We start from the raw sequence: 20,090 nt of genomic DNA, 5'->3' as shown, positions 1-20,090 counted from the left end.
TCCAATCGACATTCTCAACAGGCTGATGCAAGCTAAAGGGGCTGTTTGTTTTTAGAAATTGAGTATAGGCTGTCTGTAGCCTTTTGTTCTAGACGGTTTTCTTCTGTGTCTTTTCATTTCTTTCTCTCTATTTCTTTTCTTTTTGGGGGTATTTAATTGAAATACATGCCGAGTTTGCAGACTGCAAAGATCAGAGCTGTTTTCGTCCAGCAGTGGTAACTATGCATTAAACATTTTGATTTGTTTGAGCTTGAAGTTTAGTCCTTTTTTGCCATTTGCTTCATGGAGTTTGTGTATATTTACAGCCTCTGCATTTAATGGCCACATGCCTTATTTTCACAGATGGCCAGTGGAAGACTTTTTCTTTCTCTTAGTATAGCCTGCTTTCAGTTTCGCTACATTTGTCACAGTGCCACTACTTGCAGCTAGCAAGTGCCCACGCTTGGTGGGGAGCAATTATGGTGTGAGTTTTTAAGGAGCTTTTTAAAGGTTTTTTTTTTTTTTCCAGTAAACTTTTTATGGTTTAATTTTCTAGCCTAGAAAAGCTGTGCATGTTTTCAAACAGAGAGTCTTGTGTTCTTTACATCATTCTGGTAGAGGGGTTAGTGTAGGATGGTCCAATAAAATGAGACTCATAGGGCATGCCAAATTGGGCTTTCAGAGAGACAGCCACAGGCCTCTCTGATGATTGAAATTGTCTGTTTGTTTAGGGATTCGAGGATACGCTCACAATAGTACTCCTGAAAAAGTAAGTTTGAAAACAGCATGTATAGAATGATGTCGATATTTTTTAAAGTCTATTTCCATAATGCATAGATAAAAGACTAAAAGAATATACAACGAAATGTCAGCAGTAGTTATGCCAAGGTTATGGGGTTGTACGTTTTCATATGTATTTCCACATTTCTGAATTTTCTAATTTTCAGTAAGTAAAGTAAGACTCACTTTTGTTGTTGGGCCAGAATTGCTCTTTATAAAAGCCTGGCCTATCAAAGAGAGGTCTTCCTTTTCCCCCTTGATTCCTTCCTTCTCCTCAAGATCAAACAGCTGCCCTCAGGACACTTACACATTAAGACACTGAAATAATTAAGGAGAAGTTTGTTTTGCAGTTATCCTATATATTTACTAGATAGACTCTTTATTATATTTATTGCAAGCTATTTTACCAGTATGGATTTAAAGCTATTAGGAAAATATGAGGAATGTAGCGTTTATTTAAAGGGTCTCGTTGAATCTTTCCAATCACATCTCTTCTCTTTTACAAATAAAAAAGATTTGCTCATGCCTATGTCATAGGAGTATAACAGCTATTGATATTTATTTTGTACCTTAACATTTTCTCAGGGCTTTCCCATCATATTTTGGTCTCACTCTGTAGTGTAAGTAGAACAGTATTCTTTGTTTAAAACATCTTTTTAAACTTGAGATTTGAGAAGACTAGAGGAATTCAAGTGGTAGACCAGTCTTTCAATTGAACTCTTACAGCTCAAAGCCCAGTCTCTTTTCTAATGGAATATGGAGAGGGAATTCCAGAAAGTAACCCAGTTCCTGTTCAATTCGCTTGTGCCCCAGCATTGGTCATGTGTAGTTCTCAGCACATTTTTGAGACTTGATCAAAAATATTTCATTTAAGCAATCACCATCTCCACAATCTGTACATCTGGTTTCCAAATCTTCATTTTTCCTGTTTTTACTCCTTCCTTCCTTCTTCCTGTCTTCACTGTGCACCAAACCCCATCACTGGAGAATAAGCCAAGAAAGCAAAAACAATATACTCAATCCTACTTACTTTGTTTCTCCTAGCAGCTCTGATAAAACAAGTGATGAAGTTTCAGCTGTTCATTAAAAAGAGATTTAAAATATCTATTCTAATATATATTTTTCTCTCTCTATTTAAAACTACCATGGATAGTTGAAAAGAGAACTATAACCCTGATGTGCCTATTTCTATTGTCAGACCCAGCATTTCTGAACTAAGCCATGACTCTTTAAAATGGTCGGATTATATTTATTTAACTGAAGTAACTACTGGCTACTGAGGCTACATTTGTAAGAATGCTGACAGTTTTATAGCTTTTATTCCATGAAAAGGAAAATTTGAAGAAAGTAATCCTATATGTTTCTGTAGCTCAGTAACTGAGTTGCCCATTGTTTATAGAATAATTATCATCAGACAATATTCTACTTTTGTGTTTACATTTGTGTAGCCCTCCCACCAACTGGACATCCTGTGTAGGTTGCAAATTCTATTATTTTTCTTAGTCGGCCTCCTGATTTTCTCACATTAACCATTCTGATTTGACTCAGTATGTATAATATGTCTGTCTGCCACGGTTTGGAAGGACAACACAACCTTTTCTTTAGATGTTGGCTGTAGCCTGACCATACATAAAGACATTTAAAATCCCAGGTTTGTTTTTTCCCCTCCTGCCTCCCTTCTTCCACATATACACACCATAAGCACCATCATGACAAAGAAGCAAGGGCCCGTATTTTACTGTGATAGTATTCCTGTGTAAAGTTCTTAGTGAATTCTTTGTTTCCTATACATTCTTTTGAGTAGCTTTTCTGTACATTACACATCCAGGCCATAGGGATTTTTTCCTCCCTGTGACAGTGGTTTTCTGTCTTAAGGACTAAATTTGTAATGTTGAATGGGGATGTTTAAGTGTGTCTTTAACAAGGTACCTGAATTTGTAAGTCTCATTACTGTTGGATAGTCTCTTCACAAAATATGTCCGAAAAGCAATCAGATTTTTGTTTTTTTCATAATTTGAAATGTCTTCCTTGAATTTAAGAAAAGAATTATGGAATTATTGATTACAAAACCATAGCTTTAAGTGTTGAAACTTGTTAATGACTTTTGAGAAAATTTATCTTTTATGAATAGAGAACGTATAAAAATATGACAAATTACACAAGAACCTGAAAAAGAGACTTCAGTGGAGTGTAAAGAAAATATCAGCAATAGTTGTCTTTAAATACCTTGCACGTCTCCATGTTTAAAAAGAATCAAAGCCTGTTTTCTGTGAGATATATGTCAAAACAGTTTTGTTATATTGAGTTCAGTCAAGTAGGACATAAAATCATAGAATTGAAGGTTTGAAAGAAAATGAAAAGGGCCTATCATTCAACCTTGAATTGCCTCTTCAGTATCTGTAATATGCTAGGCAGGTAGTCATATGTCCACCACTTGAAAATCTCTAGGAAGGTGGAAATTTCTTCCATCCTGAGACAGCCCGTTCAATGGATAGGCAGCTCTGACTATTAGATCTCTCTTCCTTCAGTAGTTCATTATCTTTCGCCTGATAACTTACAGTCTTTGATCAGTGTTCTATCTCCTAGCTACATATGGACAAACTCTATCTCTATTTCACAAACGATAGCTGTCTATTCTTTGTAAACGTGGAGGTTCTTAAGATATTTAAAGACAATGATTGTTGATTTTTTCTTCCTACTCTATTCAAACCCTATTTCTATTTCAGTATCCTGTGTAATGTCTTCATTATGACAACAAGGTTTAAGAGATAGGAGGATGCTCAAAAACTGAGTTAAACTGAGTTAAGTCCAAACAATTATTGTCATTGAGCTTCCCTGGTCTGCATTCCAATACCTATTTAAAAAGAAAATGAGGCCATTATAACATTATTTTAGTGAATCCATACCAACTTCCTGTCATTACCACAGCCTCTACCAAGTGCTCTGAACTAATCTTTATAGGTAACCCCGTCTTTTCTGGAGTATACATTAGGTGCTAAAGTCATATTTCCTCAAATTTCTTTCTTTCTTCATAAAAATTGAAATTAGATATTTGTCATCAGTTTTGAAATATTGCTCCCATTTTAAAATCACTTCTTTGAAAATCATTAATAAGGATTCATCAGTATTATCAAGTCATTTTAAGATTTTGAAAAGTTATTCACCTAGATCAAAACTCTCAAGTTTCTACACTGTGTGTTTCTGAACCATCTTTGACTTTGTAGTACTGCTTAAGAAAACTTGATCTGCTGATACATTTCACATGATCAGATTGCCTGATGAAATTAACCTGCTGAGAAGTTGAGTCAGAATTATACAAGCAACTTTTCATGAAGCTAGCTACCAAATTTTACAAAAGGAAATTAGATTGTGGAACAAAATTATGGGTTTTAATTCATGAGGGAATTCAGAAAGGGAAAAAAATCAGAATTAAATCAGGCGGATTTTGTGGATGACTAGACCAGAGGATGTATATGGACATTTCCATCCCCTTAGTTCATATCTCGCTATAATTCTCGATGGAGAAAATGAATAGAAAAATTCTCTTCTCTTCAAGCATTATTAAATTCCAGAATACCAAAGGGTCTATGGATATTCTAATGGATAAATTCACACTCAATAGAGGTAAAATTAGTGACAGATCTCTTCAACATGTACTTGTTAGAGTTAGAGGAAAGTGTGTATTTATGTGAGTGTGTATTTGTGTGCACACATACATCGTTTATATGTCATTTATACATAACTTACAAGAAAGCCTTTTCTCCCATTTTCGGTGTTATATTATGTGGGTAGATGATATTTTCTAAAAAATTGAGATATTAATAAGCAAGAGTGAAACCAGGAGGTTAAAGAGTAGACATGTGAATTATTTCTTTATACTTAAGCTGATGAAAAGAATCTCCAACTGATAAATCGTTATGACATTATAAATAATCTTTCATCTTCTTTGGTGGTCTGTGAGGTTCACATAATTAGAGGGTTAAAAACCTTTTTTTGTTTCTTCTTTCTTCCCGTGTCATTAATATAGTAGGAGACCATAAAGAAGTGCAGCCAGAAGGGGTTTAACTGTTACTGAGTCAACATTTGACAGTCACACTCTATTCTGTCATTTCATGCATGTGCTTTTTATGAGTTTTATAGCTTTGTGAGCTTTATTTCAGGGATGTCCATTATGATAGCTGATCCACAGCCCATCTCTTTGTGTATGTTTGTCTGGTAGAGAGCAAAGCTCATCACTTAGCTGAATCCCAGTTTCAGGGAGTAATAGAAGACTTATCTACTCATGCACTGTTTAATTTAGGATTCGGTAACTAAGGAAATATCTACCTCTAAAGTATAGTTTGTGTGTTCCTTTGTTTTGACTGCTCTGTGAAATATCAACATAGGATGCCTATTAGAAACTTTGCAACAATAGTGAATTCTTAGTTGTTTTCGATGTTTTTTAAGTTGAAATAATGGAGTAGGGAAATTTTTTCAGTTAAACTATGTACTAGATTTACAGTCTGGAACTGTAACTCATCATGCCTGAGTATGAAATTGAAATAATAAACAATGATCAAATATATTGTGGTAAATGGTAGGAAAAAGAGGGAAAACTTTTGACAATATTTAGAGTTGTGACCAAAATTCCCTTTTATAATGCATATTTGGTCATACAGAATAGAGTTTATCATCATAACAGGCTACTTAATACTCAAATTTAACTATTTCTATAATTATTACATGTTAGATTCCCTGTCTTTTCAGTTTTCCCCATTGACATTTTAAAAATAATATTAAAAGTATATCTGTCTTAAACTTTTCAAAGTAATGAGAATCTAACACATGTTTATCATTTTACAAACTAGGATTCTGGAACTCAAGGAGGATAACTAATTTGTCTAAAGCAATATGGCTAATATATATGGCAGAGAGTTTGGTTAAAATATGATATTCCTGATGCCCAAACTCATTATTTTCCAACCTCAAAAATGTCCTCTTCCCATGAATCCCTGTGGCCTTTCGTCAGTCAGAATGGTTTTTGGCTTAGAAGTATGAATTGATACTGACTACTTCCAATCAACAAAGAGTCCATATCTCTTTAGCTATTTCTTGGCTCTCCTTTTTTATTCCCACCATAGCCTGGGATTATGTGCAAACAGTACACGTGCTGTTTTCCATTATGCAAGTCTGTGGATAAGTCACAGAGCACAAGACCAGCTACCAAGTCCCCCAAGTGAATATTAATACATTAATAATAGTTTTCTGTATGTCAGATTTTGGAGTTACTCATTTGCACCCAGGAAACCATGCGGTCTACAACTTTCTTCTGTCGATGAGATACAATTCACTTGGATCTTTTTTCAAGTCAACATAAAATCAGAAGATTTTTTCAAGTCTGTTTTTAAACAGACTTAACCTAATGTTTCTCCTTGATCTCAGCAAACCTGCAGGGTTGTAAAGACGTGATTAGGCAGATAAGACTCATCTTTCCAAAGGAATCTAGTTGTTATCCCATTGCTAGTTTTTATTCAAGAGAGAAAGCATGCAGGTCATCTTATCTGGCCCATACCCCGGGACTTTAACATGTTGACTACTTTGTTGTAATGAATCTATTTTTGCCCTCTATTCTGACATCATTCAGTGCATTTAGAATTTTAGAGAGTATTCCTTTAAATGTGTTTACTTTTCTTCTTTTTTTGCTTTCTCTCTAATAAAAAGAAGGTAAAGGAGAAAAGACCAATGAATCTTGTCATTTTCATATCAACATTTCTAAGTGCTGGGCTGGATTTGTGTTCCAGAATACTGATCTTTAAATCGGGGAAGGGGATGCTATTTTTCTGCACAAACTCTTGACTAACATGATTTTTATCAGAGTCATGATTTTTATCAGATTATAAGATTGATATCACTAAACATGATTTTTATCAGATTATAAGATTGGTAAAAAATGGTCACTTGTGCCCATCAACATATATTTGTTTTCCCAAAATCAGTTTCTTGGGTGTTTCCCATTTTCAACATCTTCCCTCTTAACCCTCTGCTTACCTGAAATCTTTTTTTTTTTTTTTTTTAATTATACTTTAAGTTCTAGGGTACATGTGCATAACGTGCAGGTTTGTTACATATGTATACATGTGCCATGCTGGTGTGCTGCACCCATCAACTCGTCAGCACCCATCAATTCATCATTTATATCATGCTTACCTGAAATCTACTGTCCTTGTTTTGTTCCAGCCGCCTCTATTTAGAAAAGATTATTTTATTTATAAGAACTTTGAGAATCAAAATATTACCTTTTCCAGTAGTATTTACTCTTATGAACAGACACTTTTAGAAAAGGAAATATTTAACCCACAGAACAGAATCTCAGATGGTTGAGCTTTATACATGATAGTGCATAGGTGAACCCTTCAGAGAGGGGATGGCCAGAGACAGGTGGGATTAAAAGGATAGAGTAGGAGAGATTTTTCTAGTGTGTCAGCACTTCTGCTTTATAGCATTTGGCTGATTCTTTCCCCTCCTATATGCCATTCAGTTGCATTTAAACTTTTGAGAACTATTCTTAAATCCAATTCATTCTTTTGGTGGTTCAATATATTACCTAGACACCTAACCACATATAAATTTATATCTACTTTTATACATAAGTACTATGTATCAACTTTATAGGATCAGTTTTCATATGGAATTATAGGATAATTATTTTTTGCTTAAGTTGTTATTATCTCCTCCTCACATCAGTTTCTTTGTCTTCTGAATGTATTGTCCATATTTTTTTTAAAATGTGGCAATGTTATCATTTTGATTTACATGCTGTTGTAATCTGCTTTAATTAAAGGCATACCTCATGTTCTCCAATTCCTGCAATCACCTTTCCTTTTGCCTGTTCACATGTCTGTTAGCTTAACTTACTATACAAAAAACTTAAATTTATACAAATAGTATAAATTACTATACTATTACGAGAAAGTACAGCTTGCTGTGTTGACTTCCACTATGTGCCACTGACATCCTCTTGAGAAGCATAGTAAGTTTTACTTTTGGGTAGCTAATCATTTTATTAATATTAGGCACATTCGTAGTGGTGGCTAATTTTAGGTTACTTATTGTGAAAACTGAGTGTGACTTTCCTGCTCATGTTTGTTAATTTTAGTCTCTTGGTAAGACAGCACGGCATCTGTATAGCTGAACTCAGAACCTTGGAAGTCGCTTAACGTGTCATTCTTTTTCTACTTTGATTGAGTTCATTTTGCTTTTTCTTCTTGAAAGACTTTTCTTTAGAATGGAAAACTCTCTAGAAAATGTGTAGTATTATTGCCCTATACAGTTAAATCAAAAGCTAAGAGGTGATTCCAGCCCAGTACATTCCTCAAAGAGAGTACAGTAAAGTCTTCATTGACCCGAGGACTATCAGATCATGTTGATGGAATGTGTGTGTGTGCGTGTGTTTTCAAATGTAACTGTCTTGTGTTTTAACAGCTACATTTACCGTAAAGAAAGTCTGTTAAGCTGGTGTCCTTGATGCTCCTGAGCTCAGCTGAATATATACAGCCGACTCTCTCAGCAAAAGACATCCAAAACAGATAAAGCAGCTGAAAACAACAACTTCACACACAAAACAAATCGAGTCAGATTCTACAGTGTTAAATGCGTAACTTATTTCAACTTTAATACTATTTAATTCTATAGAACTAAAGTTAATATAAACTATTTTGTCCCAGTTTCTCTACTGTATTTTATACTGATTGACAATTTAAAAATAGTTTTCTATTAAATAATGTACATACTTTGATGAATAGAGTACAGGAGTTTCAAGGCCACTGGCTTAAGAGATTTTTAATCTAGTATGCACAATTGTCACATTGTCAGAGACTTCATTGAGATAAAGCGTGTACTGTGTGAAGAATTTCAATATCTTATTAGTTCTTGGTGGGAACATTAGTTGGGCCCTTTACCTGTAATACAATTATCTTAAATCATTGATTACTTTCTGTGAACATTTTATTGTATCAATAGCAGTTCTGCAGTGTATGTTGTTCACTAGTATGATTCATGGCTATGTTCCTCAGAAAATGAGGTGAATAATTATAAAGAAACTTGAGACAATGTGATGAGATCCAATGGATGCTTTTCTTAAAACTGTTTTGCTACTACATCATCCTGAGAGCAATGCTGGAGAGTTCAAGAGAAAGTTATCAGCCTTTCATTATATGCTTTTTCTGTTCCTAAAGTTGCCCAGTTTCTTAATTTGACAGTAGTTTAATGTCTCATATGGTTTAGATTAAGCATTATATTTTTCTTGAAAATAATTTATTTTGTAATGCCATGTTCTCCATGAATGTGAATCGTGCACTGCATGCTTAAACAACTTGATGTCTCTGTAGATCTAATTTTGGTATATTTGTATCTCAAATAATTCGCCAACTCAATATTTTGGCTTAGCAATCCAAATCAAATTGTGGTCCAAGTAGCAGGCACTCACATTGGATGTACAGAGACTTGACAAGCAATTAGCAATGAATATTTAAACGTCTTCATTACCCTTGCATGAGGAATACAGATGGCATTTGGGAAGATGGCAACCAGAGGGCACTACTGTGAATTATGTTTCTATTATTTGGTCACCTGACTATTGGAAGACTTTCTCTGGGCTTCATGCCACTCCTATACTTCTACTGTCTGGCCAAAAATAAAGCAGACATTCCAAATGTAGAACAGGTTGCTTCCATGAAATTTCTGTGCACATTTTGTAATTTGGGACGGTTGTCTCCAAGGATCCCGGCATATATCCTTTAGGCATACCAAACCCAAATGCCAAGACTTTATAGGGGTCTATGAGAATCAGAGCTCCTTCAAAAATCCTGCTGATCATTCTCTTAATGACTTCAGGTTAATGTGCTGAACGTAAAAGGTGAAGAAATCAACACTGCATCCTTTCCAGGAGCTGATGTATTATATATGGCCCAAGAAAAAGAAAGTCTTCAAATAATTATAATTCCTAGACTGATCTCTCATTATAATTTTTTTAAAGGAAAAAACAACACTGGAGAGTCTGACTCAGCAACTGGCAGTTAAACAGAATGAAGAAGGAAAGTTTAGCCATGCAATGATGGATTTCAATCTGAGTGGAGATTCTGATGGTTTGTGAAAATTGTTCATATATATTCTAATAATGTGAGAAAGTGTCTATTTAGTGCCAATTAAAACTGCTAAAAAATAGACTGGACAGCCACCTCATACCTGATCATTACCTTAAGAGGTCACATATACTGAGCAGTTCCCATGTGCCAAGCACTCTGCTGAGTGCTTTGCATAAATCATCTCATTTAATTCCTAGTCAGGCCCATTGCAGAGAAAGAGTCTGAGCCTCAGGAGTTTTGAAGCATTTTCCCCCACGTCACAGGGCTCTAAGTGCCAGAGGCAAGAATTTAAATCGAGATGGCAGGATTCTAAAGCAAATGCTCTTCATCATCATCTTCCCCATTCCTCTCCTCACTTCCCTATTTGTTTCCTTCTTTGTCTTTTTTGTTTGTTTGTTTTGTTTGGTTTTTTTTTTTTTTTTTTTTGACAGAGTCCTGCTCTGTAGCCCATGCTGGAGTGTAGTGGTGCAGTCCCAGCTCACTGCAGCCTTAGCTTCCCAGGCTCAAGTGATCCTCCCACCTCAGCCTCCCAAGTAGCTGGGACTGTAGGTGCATGCCAACATGCCCAGCAATTTTTTTTTTTTTTAAGAGACAAGGACTCACTATGTTGTCCAGGCTGGTCTCAAACTCCTGGGCTCGAGTGATCCTCCCACCTCAGCCTCCAAAAGTGCTAGTATTATAGGCGTGAGCTACTGCACATGGCCTCACTTCCCTATTTCTTGTACCCAAAATGAACTTTTTCAGAAATTTGTTTCTATTGGCTCATTTTTAAGTTTCCATTTGTCAAGCCCTGACCAGAATACATGGCTCAGAGGACATTTCCAGGATAGTTTCTTCCATTTTGGAACCCTTCTCCCCAGTGCTATATACTGCATAGTCAAGTGTCCTGCCCACTCTCTGTAACCTAGCTAGAATTCAGCTGCACAACTTTATGCTCCCCTCTCCTAGGCCTCCAGACTTCTGTTTTCTGTATCATCTCTGAATATTCTAAACATCTGACAGTGACAACAAATTAAATCGATACTCTGATTTTTAAGAGCATAGCAAAGGGGGAAAAAGAAGAAGTGCTGTTCTTCTTATACAATATCCTGGCTGGGAGCATCTCTCTACTGTCAGGTGGCATCCATGCATGTTAGGCATTCCTCTGGCGGTACCGACCTCAACTTTGGTACTACTACAGGGAATTTCCCTGCATATAGAGAAGAGTGCACAGGGGCAAATCAGTGAGATGCATATTTTGAGAGGGGGCCCCCTTGAATCCTCCAATATACACAGCTGTCTACTCTGTGCCTTGAGCCAATTCTACTTTCAAAACCAGGTCTATACTAGTCAAGGGACTAAACAAACCTGAACGTTGAAACACATAATTCTATCAAAACTTATTTTTATTCAGTTAGATTCAATTTGCATTTTCCTGGGTCTAATGTTGCAAATATTTTCTTCTGTGTTCTGCTTCACTTAGCTGAGATAAACCGAGTCTATGTACCTTTAAAGAGCTTGTTTAGATTTGATGAAGACACATAATGTTCATTTTATTGCTTATGTTGCTGTAAGGTGTAAGAACAAGAAAAGGCAGATGTGCAAATGATCATTTGCTAGTTACAAACCCATTTTAGGAAGATGTTGCCATATATTTGCACTTATTTTGTCAATAAAAGACAATTACTGGTAATAACACATTTCATAAATTTTAAGTTGTATTAGCATGATAAAATATACCCACAGTAATCAGCATTAAAATATCAAAGTTTTTGTTGCTGTCACTAGCTAAATTCAATCATGCTGGTTTGTGAAATATTTTCCACTTTTCATTAAACCAAAGAGCATGTTATTAATGAGAAATGTTGAGAAACTTCACCAACAGGTATGCTATGTTTTGAATGTGCTGCTATAGAGGTCTTCAAGTTTGGGCAATTTTGTTTGATTCTTGTGTCTTCAGATTTAAAAAAAAAAAAGAACAGATGAGGAATGACTACAAAGCAAGAAAAGAAAAGCAGTGCTTTTGTTGAGAATACAGTCTCTACAAGTCTCCAAAGTATTTTTAAATTTTTAGATACTATCAAAATACATCTACTTATTTTGTGATAATAACCAGTGAAAACCTACTGTCAGAGTTCTACTGGTTCTCCTTATTTTCTCTTTGCCTGAACTCAAGTATCTTGGAAGCTATTTAATCTGCTGAAGCCATTCTAAGGAGCCACATAGGCTGGAGGAGTGAATACAGCTTCCAAAGATATTGTTGTTAACTCTTGAATTGTGTTTTATCATCTGTGAATCTTACTGATTGAAATGTAACTGTGCATGGGACTCTTTGGATAACTTTAAATATTAGGGGGAAAATTCAAAGGAAATTTTTATTTTTCTCATCTTAAACATGTGACTGTAGACTCCTTTAAAAACTAGAGTAATGCTAATTGTTCATTTGTTCTTTTCTGTACCATTTTTACATATATTTTTGGGAGCAGACCTATCATTGCTGTATCAGCATATGTCATGCATTTGTCAGCATAGAATTTCAAAGAAAAGCCAATTATATTACAGGGAAATATATATATTGTTTTTGACCTCAAAAATTGGTCGGTGTTTTTATTTTTGTAACCTCGGAGAGGGAAAGAGAACGTAAGGTATTATATGTTCAGGCAGTCTTTAAGTAGCAAAGATATATCCTCCCCTATAATCATCCATTCTGCCAAATTGATTTGTGCTTCTTTACCTATTTAATATTTCCACACTACTGGTATGCCTATTGATTTAATCTAACTATCCTCTTTCCGAATGGCATCAAAAATCCCATATCAGAGTTTATTTTGAGCTGTTGAAAGTAAATGGTGAAACAGTCCATTGAAAGAAAGAGAGAACAGATTAGAAATGAGTTAAAAATACAAATAGGACATTTGCCACCACAAGGCTTATCACAAAAACTTCATAAACAAGCATCTGTCTTAAGAACCGGAAGTACCATTATCAGAAGTACTTTTTGTTTCAGATATCTTCATAGACTAAATGATAGGAATGCAAGGAAAAGAGTTGCCAGAAGTTTTAACACTAACACTAAGTGATGTTTCCTGTTTTCAGGAAGTGCTGGAGTTTCAGAGTCAAGAATTTATAGGGAATCCAGAGGGCGTGGCAGCAATGAACCCCACATAAAGCGTCCAATGAACGCCTTCATGGTGTGGGCTAAAGATGAACGGAGAAAGATCCTTCAAGCCTTTCCTGACATGCACAACTCCAACATCAGCAAGATATTGGGTAAGAAAACATTAAGAACTCAGTGACATATGGAATAAAGGTACTGTTGTGTTTTCTGGAGCTGTGGAAGGATCCTGGATTTGGAGGCCCTGCAGGTCATGTTATCTGCTTATCCAGAAAATAAACATCATCATTGAGGCTTCTTCTGGTGATGAAGCATTCTATGTCCATTGAGAAATATACCATATTTCTATACCTCATTTAGTGGTGTGTCTTCATACTCATTATTTTAATGCTTTATCTTCTGCAAAAATCTAGAAATATTTTTACTAAGGCTGAGAAAAAAGTTGCTTTCACATGAGCCACTAGATATTGCGACTGATCATTTGTACTCATTTCCTTGCATACTAGAGACAAGTCATTGTTCATCTTAAGGCCTCCTTCCTCTCTCATCATCGTCTGTAACAGAAGGATAAGGAGTTTTGTTTGCAGAATTCATCATGTTGTGGGGGTGAGGGTGGAGGTGGGGAAGATGTTTGTTCCAGTGCTATAATTGAAAATCAGTTTTAGATTCTCAGAACACAAGAAGATGTAGAGTGTACATTTTTACATTTATACTTTTAGTAACCTTAAGTACTAAAGGTACTTTTAGCAATACTAAATACTTCTCTGCCATTGCAAAATTCAATTTAACAGAAAACATACACATTTACTCTACCCACACAGACACTGAAGCACACAGAAAAAATGTTTGGGGAGAAAGGGTGCTGATTATAAAGATACCTATTATAGACCAATTCAGGTTGGTCTAATAGATATAGACCAATTCAGGTCTATATCTATTATACCTATTATAGACCAATAGGTATATATTGGTATATATTGGTCTCTATCCCCCATCCGGAGGGACGGCGGGGGAAAGAGAAGATTCCATTGCTTTCGTGCCTTATCTGACATCATTATCATTGTCATTGTCACAAACTTCATCACTGTCTTTGTCTTCATCATCTTCATCTTCAAGTAGCCTGATGGCCAGATACGGGACAACATAAGAAAATTTTGATTACTCACTCTGTGACTTCTAAGAGTTAAGTGACAAAAATAGAAGAGAAACATTTTATCAGAAAACATTGGCTTTAACAGATAAGTAACAAAATTTGTCAAAATTATTAAAGTTTTATTAAAATTCATAAGACATTTGGAATTGCATGGAGTTTATAAAGATAATATCACTTTTGGTTCATTACTGATCATCTATAAATGGCTAACATATGCATGAGGTTTTTTGTTTTGTTTTGTTTTATTTTATTTTGTTTTGGAGATGGAGTCTTGCTCTGTCACCCAGGCTGGAGTGCAGTGGTGTGATCTCAGCTCACTGCAACCTCTGCCTCCTGGGTTCAAGTAATTCTTCTGCCTCAGCCTCCTGAGTAGCTGGGATGACAGGCACGGGCCAACCATACCTGACTAACTTTTGTATTTTAGCAGAGAAAGGGTTTCACCATTTCGGCCAGGCTGGTCTGAAACTTCTGACCTCAGGTGATCCGCCCTCCTTGGCCTCCCAAAGTGCTGGGATTACAGGCGTAATGCGCCTGGCTGCATGTTTTTATGATCCCATATTCTCAACAAAAGTAATAGATGCCACCTAGTCCACAAGGTCCATTTGTAATGGGATCAAAATAGAAACCATTAGCCACTTAAAATTGTGTCTCATTTTTCACCTAAATGTTATCTAAAAAGACATGAACATACAAAGCTTTCAGTAGTATACGTAGCAAATATGAAAATCTGTGTATAAAAATATATATCATGCATAATCAAAAACTTGAACTGATCAAGAGGAAATACACATTTTTTACATCTCTACCAGCTCTGATCTATTTTTCCCTTTTGTGACTATATTCTACCTTCCATATGAAATTTCCCGTCTTTAAAAAACAACATGCCAGTTTCATTTGGAAAAACCCTAGAAAAGAATACTTTATGTAAGCATATTTCACGTTTTAATATATCAGTTATTCCCAAATTAGAAATCCAAAATTGTCAGAATAAAAAACTAGTTGAATACTAAGATTTCAAAACTCTCTTTATATTACCCAATTCATGTGTCTGAATACCAAAAATGTGATAATCATTAATTAAAACTATCCTAACTGTAAGAGAAATATCAGTTTTGATGATAGGAAATGATATTTTAGGAAATGCAGCAAAAGCCTCTACGGAAAAGAAATGACTGGCTAAGAGAATTCCCTTCTGATGTGAGGGAAAGAATATTAGAATGACCATATGATTATATTATAATAGACAACATGAAAGAGAATACTGCCGAATTTCAGTCTTTCTGATGAAAATGTATTCTTTAAAGATATAGCATTTATATTTGGGAACAAATAAAACATTGAGGTGTTGTGGGCCTCAATATTTAGTCACAGCTTTAAATAAATAAGTGATCTTCAAATATCCACAAGATCATTCTAAATGACCCATTTCATACAGAAGTACAAAGAAAGCTTGATGTTTTCCTCTTTGCTGGTTGTTTTGGATAACAGCCTCCGACAGCATGCCGCTAATTCATTCTGCTTAAAACAGGCGCTTGAGCTGGGTTGACATTTTACGTAGTCTCTGGGGATCCTGGTTGACATTTTAAAGGGCTTCTAAGCATTTTATAATACCCTAAAATCTGGTTTTAATAAGCCATTCTGCTGAAATTGTTAACATAAGGAATCACCTTTTACTGCTTGGCGCTGGATCAGAGGATGAGGGACATCTTTTTCTGATTAGATATACAGTAGTTGGAGTAAAATGTGCAAATTCACTACAGACCCCGTGGAGATGACAATGTTGCTCAGCCCAAACTCTTCACTTTCAGTGGATTGCCAGATTTAGAAAGGAAAGGAATAATCATAGGACCTTATTTTTTCCCCTATTTTGAGCATCAAATACTTTTGATTGAAACTTCCTCTTTTGTCATCAGGAGGAAAACCCAATTGTCCTTCCCTGCTTTTTTTTTTTTTTTTTTTTAATTATACTTTAAGTTCTAGGGTACATGTGCATAACGTGCAGGTTTGTTACATATGTATACATGTGCCATGTTGGTGTGCTGCACCCATCAACTCGTCAGCACCCATCAATTCATCATTTCTATCAGGTATAACTCCCCAAGAACAACCTTTTGAAAGCAGCAGGGTAAACTCCCTGTACATCAGTCCAGAGTAAGCAGCCAGCCACTCCCAAATCAAGTAGATATTTTTTATTTTTTTTTTTTTTTTATTTTTTTTTTTTTGGTGATATCCAAAATGCTTTCCTACCATTCTCATCAAGTGTGTTTCAGGGGTTAGTTAACACCTCAGCTGCCTACAATGGTTATTGTACCTGCAAAGCCATTGAAATCAAAACCAAACTTTTCAGTTGGTTAACCTAATTTGAGGGTAAGATTTTGAAATGAAACTGGATTTACCACCAAATGGAAATACTGCCCTGTACTGTCCTAAAATGTAGTAGTCAGCCATTTGACCCAGTTAGTGCTTAGGCTATCTTGATTCTTAATTTTGAAAAGACTTGGATTTAGATGACCATATTTTAAAGTGTAATTTAGGAGTCAGTGATACTCTTAAAGAAATTATACTATCAAGAGTTAAACTATTTTATAATTCCCGTTCATGCCAGATTTGGAAGCCAACTTATCTGAGAATTTACACATCTTTTATTATCCCATTTCTTTATATACACGCATCTTTTTTCCCTCTTTTTTTTTCTTAAGCCAGACCAGCTTTCTTTAAGTTAGTCTAATTCCTCTTTCCACTGAAAGACTTCAACTATTATATTCTTCCTCAATAGGACGTTCTTCTCTCTTTGAGCCCCATGGGAGTAATTTCTACAGCAAAGCCTTCCTGACCTGCAGAGGATTGATCTTGCCTCCTTATCATACCCTCCTGTATTTTCCACAACTAAAAGGAAAATAATAAATTTTATAATTAGATATTTAACGTATATTCCCTGACTGATAAAAGCTCCAAAGAGACAGGAACTATAACTTTCTTATTTACTCACTACCACATATTCAGTAATTAATACAACACTATGCACATAGTAGGAAATACACAAACAGCTCTGGCATTCCAAGGCAGATTACTTCAAAGCATAAATATTTTCTTTCCTTTGAGAGGCCAAAGCCTTTTGGCCTTTACATCATTTAAACTTAGAGAAGAATCTTGGTCAATTCCTCTTCTAATTGAAAATACTGGTTTTGTTTTTGAATTTTGGGATAATGATAGCTAATAAATTTTGTATTAGATCAACCATCCTTGATCCATTTTTCAGTGTATTCCTATTTGTGAGTTATTTATGGTAAGCTCACTTTCCACTCTCTGATCCAAAGTTCAAAAAACTGGTATAAATGCTTGGAAGAAAATCCATTAAAACGGTTGTTCTAGTTCAAAAGGATCACAACCATATCTGTGTTTATATAGGTCCTGAGAATAACATAATGGTATTCAAGAATCTTCAGAGAATAATGCTGGGCCAACAAGGAGTTTGAGATTGTACCTACAAATGATATGGCTTGACCAACCAACTTAAAATGTTGGATGATGCTATTTAAACAGAAGTTTAAGAAAGGAATAGAAAAAACAAAAAACAAAAAACTCTATTATTTGAACTGTAACCTGAGTTTATATTGTAAATAGAATAAATTCATACTGGCTTTCTAGATTTGGAAAAATCTATATTTATACATTTGGAAAAATCTATATTTATATCTATGTAACACAATATCTCTTCCAATGGAAACACTTCTAATGTAAGAGATATTGCCTCTTTCACTGCATGCTTTAATAAATGTAACAGCCCATACTGAGGAACTCTCTACATGTGTAAGAAAGAGCTATTCAACAGTGAGCTATTTGCATTTAAGATATGGAGTTATGGGTGAGTAATGAACTCATTTGAAAGCTTCTAAGATCTTACTTAGATGACATTTGAAGGCAGGTATAAGACCATTTGGTAGGGATATCCTAGTTCCCGTTTTTCAGTCTTTATACACTCGCGTTGAGTTGAGATGACTATTTGCAGATAAACACACTTCATCTGCAAATAGATTCTTAAATCTCTCTTAATAAAAAAAAAAAGTACTACTACTTCTATTACACATAGCCATACTGACAGAATCCAAGTTTTAAACCATATCTAAAATGTGAGTTAGCATAAACTATTTCTATTTAAGCTTCAAACTTGTCTCTTTTAATCCGAACTAAATTCACAGCAAAATTAATAGTGAAAAGAAAGGGGGAAAACAATTTGGGTTATTATTACTCATGCAGACTGTATCATGGGAAGTGACATCTTTGTATGTTATTGAAATTGATTTACTAAGAGAAAATCATAATACACATTTACTGTAATTGTGACTTCTGCTATATTTTATATAGTAGGTGGCCATACGTAGGAAAGGGCATACATTATAGCACAATTTAAGTTATGTCAAATCTGAGTTTGAGTCACAGATCTGCACTTCAATAATTATGACCCTGGCTAAGTTAGTTCATCTATTTGAATCTCAATTTTCTCATCCATGAAAATAGAAATGCTGTCTATTTTATCAGATTGAGGTAAAAGGTAGGAAAAAGATAACATATGTCAACGTTTTAGCACAGTATCTGGCACATAGCAGTTACCCACTCCATGTTCATTAATACTATAATTTTAATTATAAAGTTTTAATAAAATGAATTTTTAATTACTGCCATTCCTGAAAGCTTAAAATACTTAAACATTTTGGGGAGGATGAGACTACATGAGCTATGTTGGGAACTTTTATAGTAAAAAACATCTCCGACATAAAAATATTCAGTAACTGGATAGTCTCAGATTCAAAATGTGTGATAACATAGCATGTAACTTTTCTGTTCGCAGGTGAATTATATCATGATCTAATGTAGAAATGAGAAATATATCCATTAAATTATCTATGAGCTTTAAGGTACATAATACAAAAGTTTGACTAGAATGCAAGCCAGAAAAAAAAAAAAAAATACTGCCCAGTGTTTATATCTTTAGGTACAAAACCACCACCACCTCTGTTCTTGTGGGATCTCACTAATCAAAAACAGGTTTATGTATTTGTGGGTTTTGGTCAACATCTGTACTTTAGATTTTCTTGTTCTCAGCTATATCTCTTTTAGAATGCTTAGAAGCTGTGCACATTGGAATCCTAACCTCCTTTCTTCATAGGATCTCGCTGGAAAGCTATGACAAACCTAGAGAAACAGCCATATTATGAGGAGCAAGCTCGTCTCAGCAAGCAGCACCTGGAGAAGTACCCTGATTATAAGTACAAGCCCAGGCCAAAGCGCACCTGTCTCGTGGATGGCAAAAAGCTGCGCATTGGTGAATACAAGGCAATCATGCGCAACAGGCGGCAGGAAATGCGGCAGTACTTCAATGTTGGGTATGGACCTTTTAGTCATTTTTCTCATGGAGCAAACTTCCTGTTATACTTAATGGGATGTAAAACATATTTGTTCAGTTGCAAAGAGGCATTTTGAAAAAGAATCTGAGCTCAGAGTATTTTCAGAGACAAATAGTCTCCCACATGATCTTGAAAAATATGTCCGTATGAATCCACTGCAAGTTCCTCCTCTAACATGAGATTTGTTAACAACTGGTTTAAAAAGAAGATATCTACAAGTAAATAATTTTGAAGTTTTCTATTAAAAACTCAGAAGTATAACTGGTTCTTTTCTTCATTGGTTTGCATTACTTCCTAAGTTTCACCATGATAAGTTCTAAAACTAACAACTTTGTTCAGATGATACAAAATAAAAATCATTTCAAAATAAAAAAATACTTATTTCTAAATATAGAGAGGTTAGTGAACTATCAAGGTACACGTGTGACCTTTGTGGATCACACAAGCTAGGGATTCTACTTAGAGCATAACAAGGTTGTGAACAGGAGGTTTCATTCTGAATTGAGAAGGCAGCTCCGAGATTTTTTTTTTTTTTTTTTTTTTTTTTTTTTTTTTTT

General features: G+C 35.0%; 1 protein-coding gene across 7 annotated transcripts in view; it reads left to right on the top strand.

The window, feature by feature from the left end:
- SOX5 (SRY-box transcription factor 5) overlaps window positions 1-20,090 on the top strand; it is a 1,029,303-nt gene that overhangs the window by 1,002,471 nt on the left and 6,742 nt on the right. For all 7 annotated transcript variants that reach the window (XM_031936285.1, XM_031936283.1, XM_031936282.1 and 4 more), the window contains 3 exons: window positions 9,773-9,881; window positions 12,957-13,130; window positions 19,296-19,512. In XM_031936285.1, coding sequence (XP_031792145.1) covers window positions 9,773-9,881; window positions 12,957-13,130; window positions 19,296-19,512 — 500 coding nt within the window. The remainder of the gene's footprint in view (window positions 1-9,772; window positions 9,882-12,956; window positions 13,131-19,295; window positions 19,513-20,090) is intronic.

This window comes from Piliocolobus tephrosceles, chromosome 10 (genome assembly GCF_002776525.5).
Source record: "Piliocolobus tephrosceles isolate RC106 chromosome 10, ASM277652v3, whole genome shotgun sequence".
Classification (NCBI taxonomy): Eukaryota; Metazoa; Chordata; class Mammalia; order Primates; family Cercopithecidae; genus Piliocolobus; species Piliocolobus tephrosceles.
The sequence above is the reverse complement of the archived record's forward strand: the minus strand, read 5'-3'. Positions and strand labels throughout refer to the sequence as shown.